This window comes from Heterocephalus glaber, unplaced genomic scaffold (genome assembly GCF_053883595.1).
Source record: "Heterocephalus glaber isolate CG9 unplaced genomic scaffold, H.glaber_assembly_v1.0 deba00001689, whole genome shotgun sequence".
In the NCBI taxonomy this organism is placed as follows: domain Eukaryota; kingdom Metazoa; phylum Chordata; class Mammalia; order Rodentia; family Bathyergidae; genus Heterocephalus; species Heterocephalus glaber.
The window spans coordinates 14,909,008-14,924,381 of record NW_028258414.1 but is presented as its reverse complement, the minus strand read 5'-3'; the positions used below and the strand labels follow the sequence as shown (position 1 = coordinate 14,924,381).

General features: G+C 53.7%; 2 protein-coding genes across 19 annotated transcripts in view; one reads left to right on the top strand and one right to left on the bottom strand.

The window, feature by feature from the left end:
• Stra6 (signaling receptor and transporter of retinol STRA6) overlaps positions 1-15,374 on the top strand; it is a 108,852-nt gene that overhangs the window by 22,314 nt on the left and 71,164 nt on the right. For 2 of the 8 annotated variants that reach the window (XM_021236933.2, XM_021236932.2), the window contains exon 2: positions 7,952-8,091. The exons of the other annotated variants lie outside the window; for them this stretch is intronic. The gene's annotated coding sequence lies outside the window, so the exon portion shown is untranslated. The remainder of the gene's footprint in view (positions 1-7,951; positions 8,092-15,374) is intronic. 8 annotated transcript variants of the gene reach the window in all.
• The window catches only part of Ccdc33 (coiled-coil domain containing 33), an 88,058-nt gene that overhangs the window by 26,871 nt on the left and 45,813 nt on the right, over positions 1-15,374 (bottom strand). For 10 of the 11 annotated variants that reach the window (XM_087199096.1, XM_087199098.1, XM_087199093.1 and 7 more), the window contains 3 exons: positions 10,697-10,826; positions 10,003-10,136; positions 8,982-9,053 (listed from right to left, as the gene is read on the bottom strand). In XM_087199096.1, coding sequence (XP_087055222.1) covers positions 8,982-9,053; positions 10,003-10,136; positions 10,697-10,826 — 336 coding nt within the window. The remainder of the gene's footprint in view (positions 1-8,981; positions 9,054-10,002; positions 10,137-10,696; positions 10,827-15,374) is intronic. The other variant, XM_087199100.1, reaches the window with a different exon arrangement.

Sequence of the window (15,374 nt, the reverse complement as noted above, 5' to 3'; positions counted from 1 at the left end):
AGGGAGTCCCCTCCCCCACAGCCAGGTTCCCTGATGTCCACTCTGCATGGCTCAGGGCTCAGGGACCCAGAGCTGATCTTTACCAAGTCCCTGGTCAGAGCCAGGCACTTGTCAAGTACTTTCATGTATAATCCATTAAATTTTGTCACAAAGCTGAATTAAAAATGAGACCAACCCCTCAGTGCAGATCAGAGCCTTCACCCCATCAGCTTCTGGAGGGCAGGGGGTACCTGAGGAGGGGGGAAGGCAAGTCAGAGTGTCCGTGGGCTTCCTGTCTTTCTGCTCACCCCAACCCATTGACTTCCTGCCACCCTGCCAGGCTCAGGGGCTCTGCTCCTGCCCTCCCTCATCGCTGGCTCTGGCCTGGCTTGCTCGGTGCTGTCACCTTCCACCCCAATGGCCTCCTGTGCACATTTCCAGCCCCATCCCATTCAACTTCGCCAAGATCTGTCCTAGCTTGGAGCTTGAAGATGAGCTGGGTGGATGAGTTTTCTGGAAGCATCTTTATACCTCCAAGCAGCATAGGTCCTGCAGGGCAGGCCAGAGGCAGTTGCTTTCATTATGTGAGGTGCGGGGACCAGGCAGACCACTGAGCCTTTTCCCACAGCCCCCAGATTCTCCCAACAGTTCCCTTTCTTTAGGGACAGCATTGTCTCCCTTGACTACAGCTTCAGTGTGCACACGTTTGGGTAAGAAGCTGACCTGAGACCACAGGGAGAGGCCAGGGTGCTGAAGGGTGAGGAGAGGGGGAGCACTGGAGATGAATCCTCCCAGATAACCCCCATTCCCACCCCCCCCAAGTTTCTTCAGCGCGGTTTGGGATGGTGCTGCTAGCCCACCCCACAAACTTGTTTACTTGCTTGTCTATTTGGCAGATTGTGCCTCTTTTGCTGGGGCACCTTGGGGCTGACAAGTGGCCCCTAGCTCTGGGGCTCCGTGGCTGCAGCACATCCCACTTCATTAGGGTACTAATTGGAGGCTGACTTTGAAAGCTCAAAGCCATGCATAGCCACGTGCTAGCTCAGACTCAGCGCCCTGCCTGCGCTTCCTGTGCTGCTGCAGCTGTCCCCAGACACATGAGCACCGCGGTGGGGAGAAGACACCCCTTTCCCGAGCCTCCTGGCTCTCACCGTTGCCACCAGAGACAGACAAACCAGGCCAATGGCATGCTAGGCTGGCAGTTTTATAAGTCACCTGTCTCCCTCCTCCCCCTCCCCCTCCTCCTCCTCCTCCCGTCCTCAGCCTCTCTCCTTCCTCTTCCATCCCCTAAATCCCTGGTCGTACAAAATGCAACGGCTCCAGCCCGCCCTGGCAATTAGGGAGTGACCAGGCCACAGATGCTGTCCTTAGTGCTGAAACGGCCGCCTTCCGGGCTGCCTGACTCTCGGCCCTCCCTGAGCCTCCTAGCTGGAGAGCACACGCTCTTAATTCAATTAGCTGGCCTTGAACCCTCCCCAGGGAGCCTGGAGCGGAAACTGACAAATTCTGTTTAACAAAGACATTTGTCCCTTGCCCCGCTGGCTTTGGGTTCTGCACTTCTGTATCCCGCTCATTAGGTATCTAACAAAGTGCGTCCCAAGAAATCTGCTTCCAATCGCTAGTAATTCAGGAGGCCTGATGCAATTTTCTCCCTGATAAGGGTGTCTCGCCCACTGGCAAGTGCGGTAATGAGCCCTGTGCAGCGCCTCCCTGATCAGTCACTGCTTTGTCATTTCCTGTGGCCACAGTGGTAGGTTCTTATCTCTTCTGTGGTAGGCGAGACTCAGACAATGGGATCCCTCAAGAGGACTGCGCCCTCCCCTGCATACTGCAAGCTCATTTATAGCATCCTGCATGGTCTCGCAGCTGTGGTGAGTCTGTCTCCCAGCCAAGAAGGACCCAAGTGTTAATTCTCCATGGGACCATCATTTATTTCCTAGAAAAAGGTGTCAGAGGGTTAATCCAAAAGCAAGTTATGGGGCCGGGGAGGGGAGCCACTGATAAAGATTTTGTCAGGAGGTCCGGGGATTTAGCTCTGTGGTTTTGCCGCCTGCTGCCCAAGTGCAAGGACCCGAGTTTGATCTCCGGTACCAAAAAAAAAGATTTTGTCAGGGGTCTTAGGATTAAACAGAGCCTTGAGTATAGCTTTATGGATGTGCTGTGGGCTCTTGTTAGCCTGAAACCCACTCTTTCTGTATTTAATCTTTATTTTCCTTTGGAATTCCCTGAGTCACATCTACAGAGACCTTTACAACCTAGATGTTAGACTACATCCTACTCCTGCTTAAGGACCTTCCTTAGCTTCCCATCACTTTTTGGCAATGTCCAAACCCTATATCCTGGCACCCAGGCCCTCCACAATCTGGGCCCCATCTCTAGTCTCATTGTCCATATGTCCAGGTGCTCCAGACACTGCCATGCCTCTATCTTTGCCATGCACTTTTGCCTGATGCATATTTGCCATCTATTTCCAAGCCACAATAAGGCAGAGCTCAAAGCATGCCTCTTTGTGGTGCTCAGCACACCTGCCTCAACTAGGCTCCTCTTAGCAAGATGGGTGGTGATAATCTGTTGGAGCACAGACAAGGACAGGTCAGGGATCTAATCAATATTTGATGACCTGGTTGGCTGAAGGCAAGTAGGTCTAGGCGAGGGGCAGTCTAGCTTTGAGATGGGGACCCTTCCAAGGCCATCCACCACTTTCTGAGAAAGCTGGTCTGGAAGCTTCTGCCTCACCTCTCTGCTTTCCCTCTCCTTTCTTCCATCTCACAATGATACATTGGGCTCATAAGGAGAGTAGAGCAAGGTGAGTCCAAATGTCCTGTATCTCAGCCATCCCAGCACCTGGACCTTTCTGTGCACTCTCTGGAAGCAAGTTACTGGCTCACGGTCCCAGGCAGCACAGGCTCCTGTGGGGGTTGCAGGTGACATGAGCCTGTACCAGGCCTCTGGAATTCCTAGCAAGTGGAAGCAGCATAGCTTTTGGTCCAGCCTTGCCTGCCTGGTCCAGGAAGCAGGCCTTCATTTCTCCATCTCCTGCATAGTCCCCACCTAGGGGCAGGCTGCTACCCTGGGAACTTCAGCCCATCTGACTTCTGGAAGGATCATTGTCTGTCTCATTCCTATTTCTTCATTCTTTGAAAAATTGCTCAAGACAAAATATAAGGCTGGGAATGTTTATCTCCAGCACTTGACAAGGTCTCCTGATGTCTTTATGGATGCAAAGCCACTGGGCATCTGTCAGGAGGGGCAGGCGCTGAGTGATGGATTAGCAGGGCTCCAGTGTCCCCTCCCCCAGGAGACTGCTCTCATCCCTGATGAGTTTAGCGCATTTGTCAGCAACTTATTATTTTATTTTGGGGGGCAGCACCGGAGATTGAACTCAGGGCTTTTGGTGCACTAGGCAAGCTGGTGGGACACTGTGCTGGGCACAAACCCATGCACCCTCATTCAATTTTCACTGCACCCCTGGCTGTGTGGGATGACTATTCCTTTTAAGGACCAGGAAAGAGGATCTCAGAGTCACCAGGATGATGTGGGAGACACAGTATTCAAGCCCGGGTCTCAGCTTGTGCACTGGGGGTCACTACACACTGAAAGCATCCTGACCATATTGCAGGCAACCTGGAGCTTGGGATGGGGTGCAGGTGGAACCCTGGGTGTGCTGCATGATACAATCAGGGTCCAGACTGACCTCAAGGCTAGAAGATGGGCCAGACTGTTGAAGGTGAAATCCCACAGGGAAGAGAAATCCCATTGGAGCTCAAAACACAGCAGTAGATGTGCAAGGTAAGGACATGCAGCCTTCCTGACATGCCAGAGTTGGACTCCTGCCTCAATGCACCCTCACTGCCTCGCCAAGGACTGAAAACAAACTACAGACTCTGGCTGCACCAAAGTGAGAGTTTGTTTAGAGAGGGGGGGTGATGGTCCTGTTCTACCCACCAGTGCTAATGGGGTCCTATAACTTCTGGGGACTCTTTAAGAGGATTGTTGTCAAGAGGAGACAGCCAGAAGGATGAGAATCAGAACGCTAGTACAAGAAACAGCCACCAGCTTGGATGGGCCTGGATCGGGCTGGGGAGGGCACAGAAGTTTGCAAATATCACCAGGGCTGACATGGGTATAGAAGCTGACCTCCTGGGGACGTCAGCAAGGAGAAGGCAGACCAAGGCAAGTAGCCACATGGAGACAGAAGGAAGAGGCTATAAGAGCACTAATAGAGGTTAAAGAGGCTTTCCCATGAGGTAGTGAGTTCTGTCATGAGAAGCAAGCAAGTAGAGAAGCGCCCTGTGTATGCTTTGGAACGAGTGTCAAACTCTTCCTCCGGTGGGAGGAGTTTCATGATATCCAAGAGACTGTGGAGACCATTATTGTCTTCAAGGCAATGGAGGGGTTCAGGTACTGTGAAAAGCAGACAGGAACTCTGTAAAGTGGGACAATGAGCCCTGCTGCACATGGTAGATCTGTGACCCAAGCCCAGGGTGGCCCTTCCCATCCACGCCTGTCCACAGCTTCCTTCAAGTTGGATGGGAAGATCTCCCAGGTGGAGCTAGAACCTAAGATGGAGGGCACAGGAGCACTTGTGAGCTGGGCGGGGTGTGTGTGTGTGTGTGTGTGTGTACAGCTTGCTCGATGTGTGTGACTTTCAAAAAATTCATCAAGCATCATCAAAAGCCAGCATGATTCTGCCTGTCTCTACCTTCCTCCCCTCCATCTGCTAAAGAGCCTGTTGTCCCCACTTTGGGCTGGTCCCCACAGAGAGCTTTGTAGAGAAGGCACCAGGGCAGACTTCCCCACCCCCTTCCAGCCTGGAGAGGAATTAGCTCAGACCATACCATGACAGTCATCCTCCCACAGAAGGGCAGTAGGAGCTGTCACCTCCTCTCCTCAGATGCACTCTTCCATGCCCAAAGTCAAGGAAGCCAGCAGGGTTCAGGTCTTCCCAGTGTCTCCTGGGCTGTAGGCATCAGAGAGGCTGTGTCCTGCCCAGTGCTCTTGCACCCTCCCTGGGTGAGGCAGTGAACCCCAAGTCCCCACAAGGGGAAATGTTGCTGATCACCCAGATGTCCACCTAGACCTGTCTCACCCACAGGAAGCTGGACCTCCAGGCAGGGGCAGGCTTGGACCCAATGAGCACCTACTGTGTGCTCGCCAGCTCCACACCTCAGGGGTCAACCTGGGAAAGCTGCCCAGCCTGCACTGTACTTCAAAGAGGCTGGCTGAGAGCTGGAGGGCACCGAGGGTGCTGCGGGACCTGGTGCCGGTTCATTAAAAGGAGCCAGGCTGCTTAGCCTGGAGAAGCAGAGCTCCAGAGGGAGCATAGCCCACTCTTCAAAGAGAAGGGGCCTGATCAGAAGGGGAAGGGAGAAGACCAAGAGCCAATTCCTGTCTGTGTGCTGAGCGGCCAGAGGCGCCTGGATTTCTGCACCCAAAGGATCTTGTATGCCAATCCATCTGGCTGTGCAAGGAAGAGTTTTCTGTGTGTGTGCAGGTGTGCATGCTTTTCTGGTTTTTACTTATTCTGTGTGTACTGTGTACTTATTCTCTGTGTGTACTTAGTCACGCTGTCACCTCACACACAATGCCAGCTTAAAGAACATCACTCAGCAAGTGCCTACACAGAAGCCCCATCAGATCGTAGAAATAAATCCATCACCAGCAAGCCACCTTCGTGCATGCATCCCAAACCAGAGACTGCACCCTGCCTTTCTGTTAGCTGCTCTACCCATGAACCTGCTTGGTGGCTGGTGCTGTGATGTGCAGCAGGCTGGATGGAGGTGCACTGTAGCCTCACAGTGCAGAGCTTGGAGCCTGGGCAGAGGGAGGATGGGAGGCAGCACGCACTCAATGTGAGGGGAGCAATGTGAAGGTAGTGAGCTCCCTGTTGTGGCACAGCAGGGGGAAAGATCAGGAAGACCACTCAGGTGGACGTGGCCAAGGAGCTGCCTGTCTAGGTGGGATGTTGAAGAGAGCCCTGCAGTCTCTATTTGGAAACCTCACCACGTTCTTGTTCCTGGAGCTCTGAGAGCATGGTGGATGTGAAAGGCTGTACTCATCGATGTCCAAGAAACTAGGATAGAAAGAGGCGGTGCCCTCAGCCTGGGCTATGCACACATTGTCGCTTCTCCTGAAGTATTTCCTCTCCAGAGCCCCTTGGAGCATTGCCCTGACTTGAACTTGTCAGCCATGTGGACCAGGGGCCCCTGTAGCCCAAGTGTCCCCAGGACCTCGACAGCTCCAGACTCCAGCCGTGACTCCTGGAACTTTAGGCAGGGTTTGGTTTAAAGGGTGGAAGACTTGATGGAAGAATTCTGGTCCTTGATCTACAGCTGCCTCCCCATAAGCCAAGTACCTCCCAGGTACCTGCCTCCCTTAGGAAGGCACAGACAGCAGTCAGGTAGACAATGGTGTGGGAGGGGCCTGGTCCCTTTGTGATAGCAGCTTAGCTTGTGCCCTTTCTCAGGGAGTCCAAATAGCCTCTGCAAAGACTCCCTGTCCTGTTGTCACCTCATCATTAGCTGTATCTGCTCATAAAACTGCTAGTTCATTGTCTGTCCCACATTTCCTGCTCTTTATCGATGCAAGCTTCATAAAGGAAGATCTGCTTTTTTGTTTTGTTTTGTTTTGGTCTTGTTCAACATAATATCCCTAGAACCCTGCAAAGTACTGCTGCACATCAGGCGTTGCAAACATGTTTGTGGTGGCATGGAGGACAGTGATAGTGGATAGCAGCGGTCATGGGTAGCCAGGAGGGGGGACCTTGAGACTTACCTGTAGGACCACCTGGCCCCGGCATCAATTCTCAACACTCTTCTGTCACCCTTAGGGAGAAGTTGCCAAAAGAGCTCAGACACTAGCAGAGAGCCATGTCCAAGACTGGTCAAGGTGACCTTGGGTGACCTTGAGGCAATTGGGTTTCATGGCCACTGCCCCCCTCCCCCTACACCAGTATTCATGGCATAAATGGATTGGTGCTGGGTCTGCACCAACTTCTGAGACTTCACCCACTCTAGCATTTCAACCCAGGCCCCTAAATTGGTCTTCAGTATTCTTGGATTTAACTGAGTCAGTTATTGGCCAATTCTTTGATCAAGAAGCAGTTAAGCTGCAAAGAAATTTAGCTTCCATGTGTGTCAATGTAGGTGTGAAACTGCCTATCAGTTTACACGAGTATGTATATGTGCATCCTACAGAGGCACATGCATATCTGTGCATGTGACTGTCCCTGCGCAGATATTCAAATGTGACTATGTATATGAGTGGAAATTGTGTGTATCAGTTCTTGGCAGCTGGTTCTGAATTTCTGCTAGTACTGTTTTCCTGGTACACACCCAATCTTGATCTCTTTTCTTTTCCTTTCTTCTTGGAAATCCATTACTAAAAGGTTTTTTTTTTTAACCCACCTCCAGGGGGAGGGGGACTGAGAGAAGGGGAAGCTAAATTCACAAGGCCCAGATCAAAACACTCAGCAGCTAAATGAATTCGGCAGCATTTTCCCGCATGACTTGGAGGGATAATTTAGTGAGGCCGCCAGCTGGAAGGAAAGGGATTAATTCTGCACTTAGCACAGCTCCAGTGAATAATTCATCATTGGAGACCTTTGTGCCAGCCTCTGGGCCATCAGGGCAGTGTCCTGCCCACCTGCCTGTTGCCTGCCTGCGCCCCCCAGGCCCTTGACCAGGGGACCCAATGCTCCCTTCAGTCCCAGGATGCCTGTGCCCAGGGCAGGGGCAGGAGGCAGAGGGAGGAGAGTAAGGGGCTGGCAGTGGGAACTGGCAGATTCTAGATCCTGAGAAAGGCCCTGGAGGCTGGGTTTCTACCTGGGAAGTTTGTGACATTTTTCTCCAAGGACCCTGTTGTCCTCTTACCTGGGGTCTTTGGTTTTTTGGTGACCTCCACTTTTAGTGCTTTCTTGTTGCTGTGCGGTGGGGTGGCTATCAGAGCCTCTAACAAGCTCTTCCCTAGCCAGGTGTCAGAGGAGCCTCCTTGGATGGAGAGCATGATGCCAAACACCTGCAGCAGGGAGAGGCCTTGTGGGGGATGCTTCAGGCCGGTACCTTCCAGAGAGACCCCTGGAGCCTGTGATGTAGCTCCCCATGTCCATCACAGGTAAGGTCCCTGATCCTTGGACCTGTATCACAGTGAGCTGTCGTGCGTGGGACTATGTCACGTCATGTGATGCTGCTGACCTGAAGGCTGGGGGATTACTCAGTAGCCTGACCTCATCCTAGCAGCCTTTTTTTTTTTGGTACTGGGATGGAACTCAGGACCTTGTGCTTGCAAGGCAGGTGCCAGAACTACTGAGCTAAATCCTAGCAGCCTCTTTAAAAAGCAGTTTTTTCTGGCCAGGGATATAGCTCAGTGGTGCTGTGCTTTCCTGGTAAGCGCTAGGTCCTGAGTTTTTTCCCTGGCTGCTGATGGAAGAGGAAGTCAGGATTTTCAAGCTGGGGGGATTGGACAAGCCTACTGGCATGAGATGGAGGGGATGTGATGAGAAGGAATGTGTGTGGTGTTGGGGAGCCCAGAATCTGAGGTGTGGGTCCTGCACTGCAGGGAGCCAGATCCTGGCAGCAACCCAGATGAGCTCTTCCCTTAGAGCCTCTGGGAAGAGGGGGACCTTGCCAGCCTGTGGTGCCCAACTGCCTTCCTGTTACAGAACTGTCAGCGAGTATGTAGTATTACTTGAAGCTAAGTTTGTCCTAGTCCACCTTTGCAGGACCTGGGCCCCAAGGAAACAGGCCCGGCCTGGGCTGCATCAGGGACAGACCCCCAGGTCGAGGTGGTCCTCTACTCTCAACTCTCCTCATCTTAACCCCAGATTTTTCTCTGGATTTCTGGAGCCTCAAGTCACGTGCGGACATTTCTATCCAAAGTAGCTGTCAAAAGTCCCAGGCCCCAGTCCCCAAGCACAGCCAGCAGCCAGGAAAGTGGCTGGAGCTCATGGGGGGCGGGTCACAGAGCTGGCTGGCTCAGGCATGACCTTACCGGCCCAGCCTTACCTCGGAGGAGAACAGCTGGAAGGAGAGGTCCACTGTGGGCGCCTCTCCATTGATGGTTTTCAGGGTGGTGTCCTGTGGGGAGGAAGGAGCAGTCAGACGGAGCTGGCCAGGGCAGATCTGGACTCTGCTCCTCCCATGGTTCTGGGTGCCCAGGAAGTGTCTGGGGGAATGGAGTGGTGCCCAGGAGGGTGGAGGGAGGTAGGAGCCAGCCTCTGCCCCTGTTTTCCTCCCTGCTCCCCCCCACCCCCCCACACCCTTCTCAACCCCCCTGGAGCCCTGACTGGCAGCTCTGGGCTCACCTCCTGGCATCTAGTTATTGAAGTCTGCTATGTCTGAAAACCAGAAGCATTGTGGGGGAAAAGAAGTAGATATGGACATAGACAATGATAATGGGATAATAGACATAGAAATAGGTAACAATAACAGAAACGATATTCATGGTTACTGAGAACTTATTCAAAATGCTTTCTATACATGTTTTTCCTAACAAAATCTCAGCAGCCATATGAGAAAAGTACTGTTATTGTGAGCCCATTTTATAGGTGAGGAACCTGAGGCCGTGAGACTTTAAGCAATTTTCCTACAGTCATGTGCGCTGGTAGGTGGTGGAACCAGACTTTGGACCCAGAAATCTGGCCCTAGATCCTGAGCTCTTGAGGCTGTGTCTGGTATGTTGTTCCCATCTTACAGATAAGGACTCTGAGGTTCAGAAAGGTTAAGTCATTCACCCCGGGTTCCACAGAGAGGACAGGGCAGGCCGGAATTTGAACCCAGGTCTGGTTGAAGGCCTGAGCTCTACCCTCTATCGTGGGAGCCTCCCTGGGCTTCTTCTCTGGCTCTGTTCTTCAGCCCCAGAGGCAAGGCTGGTCCTGGCTCTGGGGGCCCCTTGCACCCACAGGGTCAGCTCATCTGGCAGGTCTCTGGCCCAAGCTGCTGAGGGAACCACATTTCATTGGAGCTGTGTTACGATGGAGCAGGTAGGGCTATGGTGGTGACACTGGGGACCTGACAGGGGACTCACGGTGATGGGAAGCTGCTCAACGTGCAGCCCATTCAAGCCTTTCCCTGTGAGCATCTTGCGGTATAGACGGCTCTTCAGCGGCAGCACGGAGATGCCCAGGGGCTGGCTGAGGGTCCACGGTGCACTGCCCTGTGCTGCAGGGAAGGACCAGCTGGGCTCCTCAGGTGCCAGCCTCAAGTCCCACCTGGGCCCAGCTCTGACAGGGACCTTAGCTCTCCACCCCACACCTCTTCCTGCTCCCTGGCTCCCACCTGTGCATCCATCCTCCTCCTCCATCTTCAAGGCTTCATGAATCTACAGATTCTGCATCTCTGGGTATTTATATGGTCACCCTCATCTCTGTCCTTGGGGGCTTAGTTTCAGAGTGTCCAAGTGAGGCTTGAAGGGTGGTCTCTGACTCCCATCTCCCCACCCCTCCTCTGCACCCTGGGAGCTGAAAGCTCAGAGGCTCCACCCCTTCCCTCCTCACTGATGGCTGCTATAAAAGCCTGTGGTGTAGACTGGAAGCAGGTGTCCTGGACGGTACTCTGCAGCTGCTCTATGCACAACAGGCCAGCCGGGCTCTCTTCTCTTCATCTGCCCACCCTGGGAGCCCTTAACCTATCCCTGCAGGAGGCAGAAGCAGGAAAGTGTGAGTATTCCCAGGCATCTCCCAATGAGTGGCAGCCCCAGCGTGGCAGCACAGGGCAATCACCTGAAGTGGCGGGGTAGTACTCCAGCACCAGGGCTGTGTCCTCTGAGAAGTTGGTGGCACCATCTCGGCCTTGGAAGAGGAAAGACTGGTTCCACATTGGCAGCTCTGGGGGCCCCCCAGGTTTGGACAGCTGGAAGGAGAGATGGGAGCGGGCATGGGGCTACAGTGCCCTCCAACCCCAGGCATTTGGCTGTATGTCTTACATACATGAAGCTTTTCCCAATTGTAAAAAAGCAACATACACTGAATACTTTTAGAAAATGCAGAAAAGTAAAAAGGAGGACAAAATCCTTATAATTCTGTGCCAAAGACAAACATTCACAAAACTGTTTCTAGACTTTTTTCTGTGCACATTTTGTATATAATTGTCATTCTAGCTGCCTGTCTTTCTCATTTACCACCCAAACCAAAGCATATCCAGAGTCACAAGAAACTCCCGTTGCCCATGACTTTAGTAACTTCAAGATCACCTGTCAGGTCCCAGGGCCCCAGTTTTTTTCTCCCTTCCCATTTTTTCCTGCAGTAACACTGCACTGCATGCCTTTTGTCATATACCGCTGAGTCCCAAATACCTAAAGAACTGTTGGGTTAAAGGATGTGATGCATAGTTCAAGGCACTTGGCTGGCGACATTTTTCCTAAGTGTTAGGCCAGCGTTTGCAGCCATTGCTGGTGGTACCATTAATGCAAAGTTAGCTGTGACCTCATCACAGCCCCTCTCTGTCCCATACAAGTTCCTGAAGCCCTTGGAGAGGCCCATGACAGGTTTGCAGACCCCAGGACCTTGGTGTGTCCATGGAGGGGGCATAGGGCACCCTGGGGACTTGGTGGCACGCTGAGCCAGCACCTGGGCACACACATGGGAATAATGTAGACAATGCAGTGACAGCATTAACTATTGCCCAACTACCGAGGCAACAGGAGATGTTTCCATGAGTGGCCAGAAAAGCTGCCTTGAGGGAAGCAGGGCCAGAGGAAGTCTCTGGAGGAAGATCTGGCAAGGTGAAGCCAGGGAGAAAGTTCTGGGTGAGAAAATGGCACAAATGACCAAAGGTGGAGTTGGCTCCAAGCATGACCTGTGTGGAAGGTGCCTGGAATGAGGAGGGTCCCTGGGGAGACCCAGCATCTGCAGAGGCTGGCAGGTGGGGAGATGAGAGTTGGGTGTCAGCCCGAAGCAGGCGGCCTTGCATTGTCCCAGCAGAGACTCTCCACATGGCTGCCTCGCCCATGTGTCTGTCAGGGGTTGTCATCAACAGGGACAGCTGCTCCCACCTCCCACTGCTCCGCGGGAGTCAGTCATTGCTAGTAAAGGTCAGCACAAATGCACTGCAGGCTCCACGAGTTATTCATGCAAGATCGAGACCCGTCAGCATGGAGCCACTCCCCTGGGTGGCAGCACCCTGATGCCTGTCAGACTCATGTGCCTGCTGCAGGTCTCCGAGGCTCAGCTGTGTCTGCCCCCATCCCCAGGGAGATGGGCTGTGGTCACCGTGGGGCTGGGGGCTCTGAACACTGGGATAGTGGCTGGGGTGAAAAGTGTGTCCTTGAGACACCAGGCTAAGCTGGTCCTGGGCTCTGTGGAGCATGGGAGTCATCTTTCAGGACTGGTCCCCAGATCATGTCCCCCGGGTGCCAGAGTGGCATCCATATGGCCTGGGCCAGCTGCCAGGCACAGGGGCACCAGGAGGGACCTGTGACTCAGATCCCTGCTGCCCTATTGCTTGCCCCCACCCTGGAGCAAGGTATTAACGGATGCAAGCTGTCTGCTCTGGGACCTATTAATGTGTCCAAATGGGGTCTCGAAAGCAAGAGGTGGTGAGTGGCTGCCTGCCTAATAAGAGACTGTCCCTTCCCTGAGTGGCTTTCCAGGGTAAGTCCCCTGGAAAGACCCCCTCAGACCTACAACTGGGCAGGGAGGGCCAGTCCCCTCCCCATCCCCACGCAAGACTCAAGGTTGAATAACTGCAGAATCTGATGCTGGGGCTCTGCTGAAGGTGCTGGTGGCTGATGTGTATGCCAGTGGGGGTAGGGTGAGAGTAGACATTGCTGCAGATGCTAATGGGAAAGGCCAAGGCTGGCTGTGGAATTAAGGGATGTGATTAACCCTCAGCTGTGATCTTCAGAAAAGCCATTAACCCCCAGCCACTGAGGCAGCCCTGCCTTCCCTGGGGACAGAGACTTAATTCCATGGGCGCACAGCCCCTCCTCTTGTGCCCCTGGGCCACCCACACCTGCACCCACCCTTCCTGCTGTGCTCAAGGACAGCAGGGCCACCAGAGAAGAGCAGCTGCTGGCAGCTGGGGCTGAGGTGGGGCTTCAGGGAGCCAGGACCTTCTGGCTCTGCGACTGGTTCTGCCTCAACCTTGCTGTGTGACCTTCAGCAAGTCCCTTCCCTTCTCTGGGGCCTGGATTTCTCACTGCCAGCAGGAAAACACATTTTGTGCCACACCTGGAGAGTCTGCTGTGAGGTTGAAGGGCATGATGGATATTTTGCTATTAAAGTACAGGTTCAATTCTGCAAATGTTGGCTAGGGGCTTCTCCATGACAGACACCTGTTGGGTGCTGCAGGGCATACGGGGGAGTTAGAGCCAGATCCTGACCCCACCAGAGCTTACCATCTTCAAGGAGCTAGGGCTTGTGCGCGCGCGCACACACACACACACTCCTAGGATCCTTGTATAGGCCAAGCAAATTGTAGTAGTGGCAGCTGGGGTGTCTGAGGAGAAAGCCACACTCTGACCTGGGGCAGGGAGGGTCTGAGGAATGAGGCCGCAGCCCGGATGAGCAAGGCCATTCTGGGCTGAGGGGACAGCAGGGAAAAGGCCAGAAGTGAGAGAGGACACAAGCGTGTGGAGCAGGGGGCCGGGAGGCTGGCAGGGACAGGGATGGGGGTCTGAGCGAAGGACTTGGACCTGGCCAGGGGATGGCCAGCCTGATTCTCAGAAGTCCGTGGTGCCAGAAAGGACCCCATCAGAGCTTGGGGACAGACTGGCTGTGGGCTGAGACAGGAGGAGGTGGTGATGGACACAGCAGGCTCCTGGGAGGCCAGGGAGCAACCTGTTGGGTCCAGCCTTACCACCCACCTTAACTCATTAGTACCCAATCATCAGTGATTGGCTCAGGGAGTGCACATGACCCAGTTCTGACCAATGAGATGAGAGGTCTGCTGAGGGATTGGTGGGTAGGTAGGTTTCCTTTCTCCTGAAAACATCACTTAGGAGGAAGCTCCCCACCTCCACTGGCCTTTGGTCATATCTGGGTGGGTTCCTGGGACATTTTGCCCCTGTAAGCTGTTGACCAGCACTGATGGAACTTCTGGGGGTGTTAGATCTTGTGGGGGTTTTTTTGTACCTGTGATTGAACTCGGGACCTTGCGCTTGCGAGGCAGGTGGCAGAACCACTGAGCTAAATCCCCAGCCCCAAGATCTTATGTTTTTGAGGACACCAATTCCTGGCAGCATCCTACGGTCAAGACTAATTGTCATGTGCAGCAATCAGTATCCTTAGTATTCAGATCCATCTGAGTTGGGGTTTCTGTTGCTTAAAGCCAGATATAACAAGGGCAGTGGTGATTCTGGCTGCAGGGAGTGTTTGGTACTAGGGGATATATAGCTCTGAAGGGGACAGAGTCCATCTAACTTAGCCTGGGCTTGTTAGCCCATCTAACTTACCCCACACATAGCACCCTTTAAACTCTGAACAGCCCAATAAATAGGACCCAGTAGGTCCAGAGGACCAGAGCAGCTTGCAAAGCCCACACAGCTAGTCAGTCACAGAGCTGGGGTTCCCCCCAGGTCTGCTGGACCCTCTAGCTCCTGCCCACAGTGCTTTGGTAGGGTGGCAGCTGGTGCAAAGTCACAGCATCCCAAGATGACAGAGAAGACAGGCCCCAGAAATTTCCTAGTCCAGTTCCCCCGCCCCCATCTGTAGAGGCGAGGGGATTGAAGCTCAGACAGGGGAGGGGACATGTGAGCTCTGAGCCCAGGACTGCTGACAGGTGGCCCTCCCAGGTAGGGCTCTGCCTACCCTCCACCCTCTGCCCATTCTCTCTCTCCTGGCACCTGGACACCTCTGTGCAGGGTGCCAGCAATTTCCCAAACTAGCCCAGCTGCCACAGTGCTGGGGAACCTCCAACAAGTGTCCTGCCACTGCTGGTCCCCTGGCACTTGGGGGAAGTCTCTGTGGTGAGGTGCACTTCCCCCACTCAGGCCAGTTAGGCAGCAAAGGGGGGGGAGATAGGAGGAGGCCCCCTCATTAAAGTAGGCAGAGCCTCCTACCCCCCGGGACAGCCTGCTGATTGGTTCATAATTTTCTGGGAAAATGCAGGGGCATGTGTGAGATGACTCTGGGGAAATCAGGCCAAGGATTGGTTTGGGTTTGAAGCTTCTTTCCCCAGGGTCTCCCTTTGTCCCGCCCCTCCCTGCCACCATCACTCTTGGCTATGTCTGAGCCTTCTCAGAACGTCTTTGTCTTTAAATGATGGCTGGGACTCCAAAAGGGTATCTTGTTCTAGTTTTGCAGAGGCAGGCATGAACACTGGTGGGCGGATAGCAGGAGGGACTTCCCAAAAACCTCCTGTCCTCCAAGGCCCCTAGAAATGTAGGGCAAGCTCCCACTGAAGAGCGGATAGGAGAAGAGATCAATCTGGACCATGACCTGTCTGCCCCCTCCCCAACAT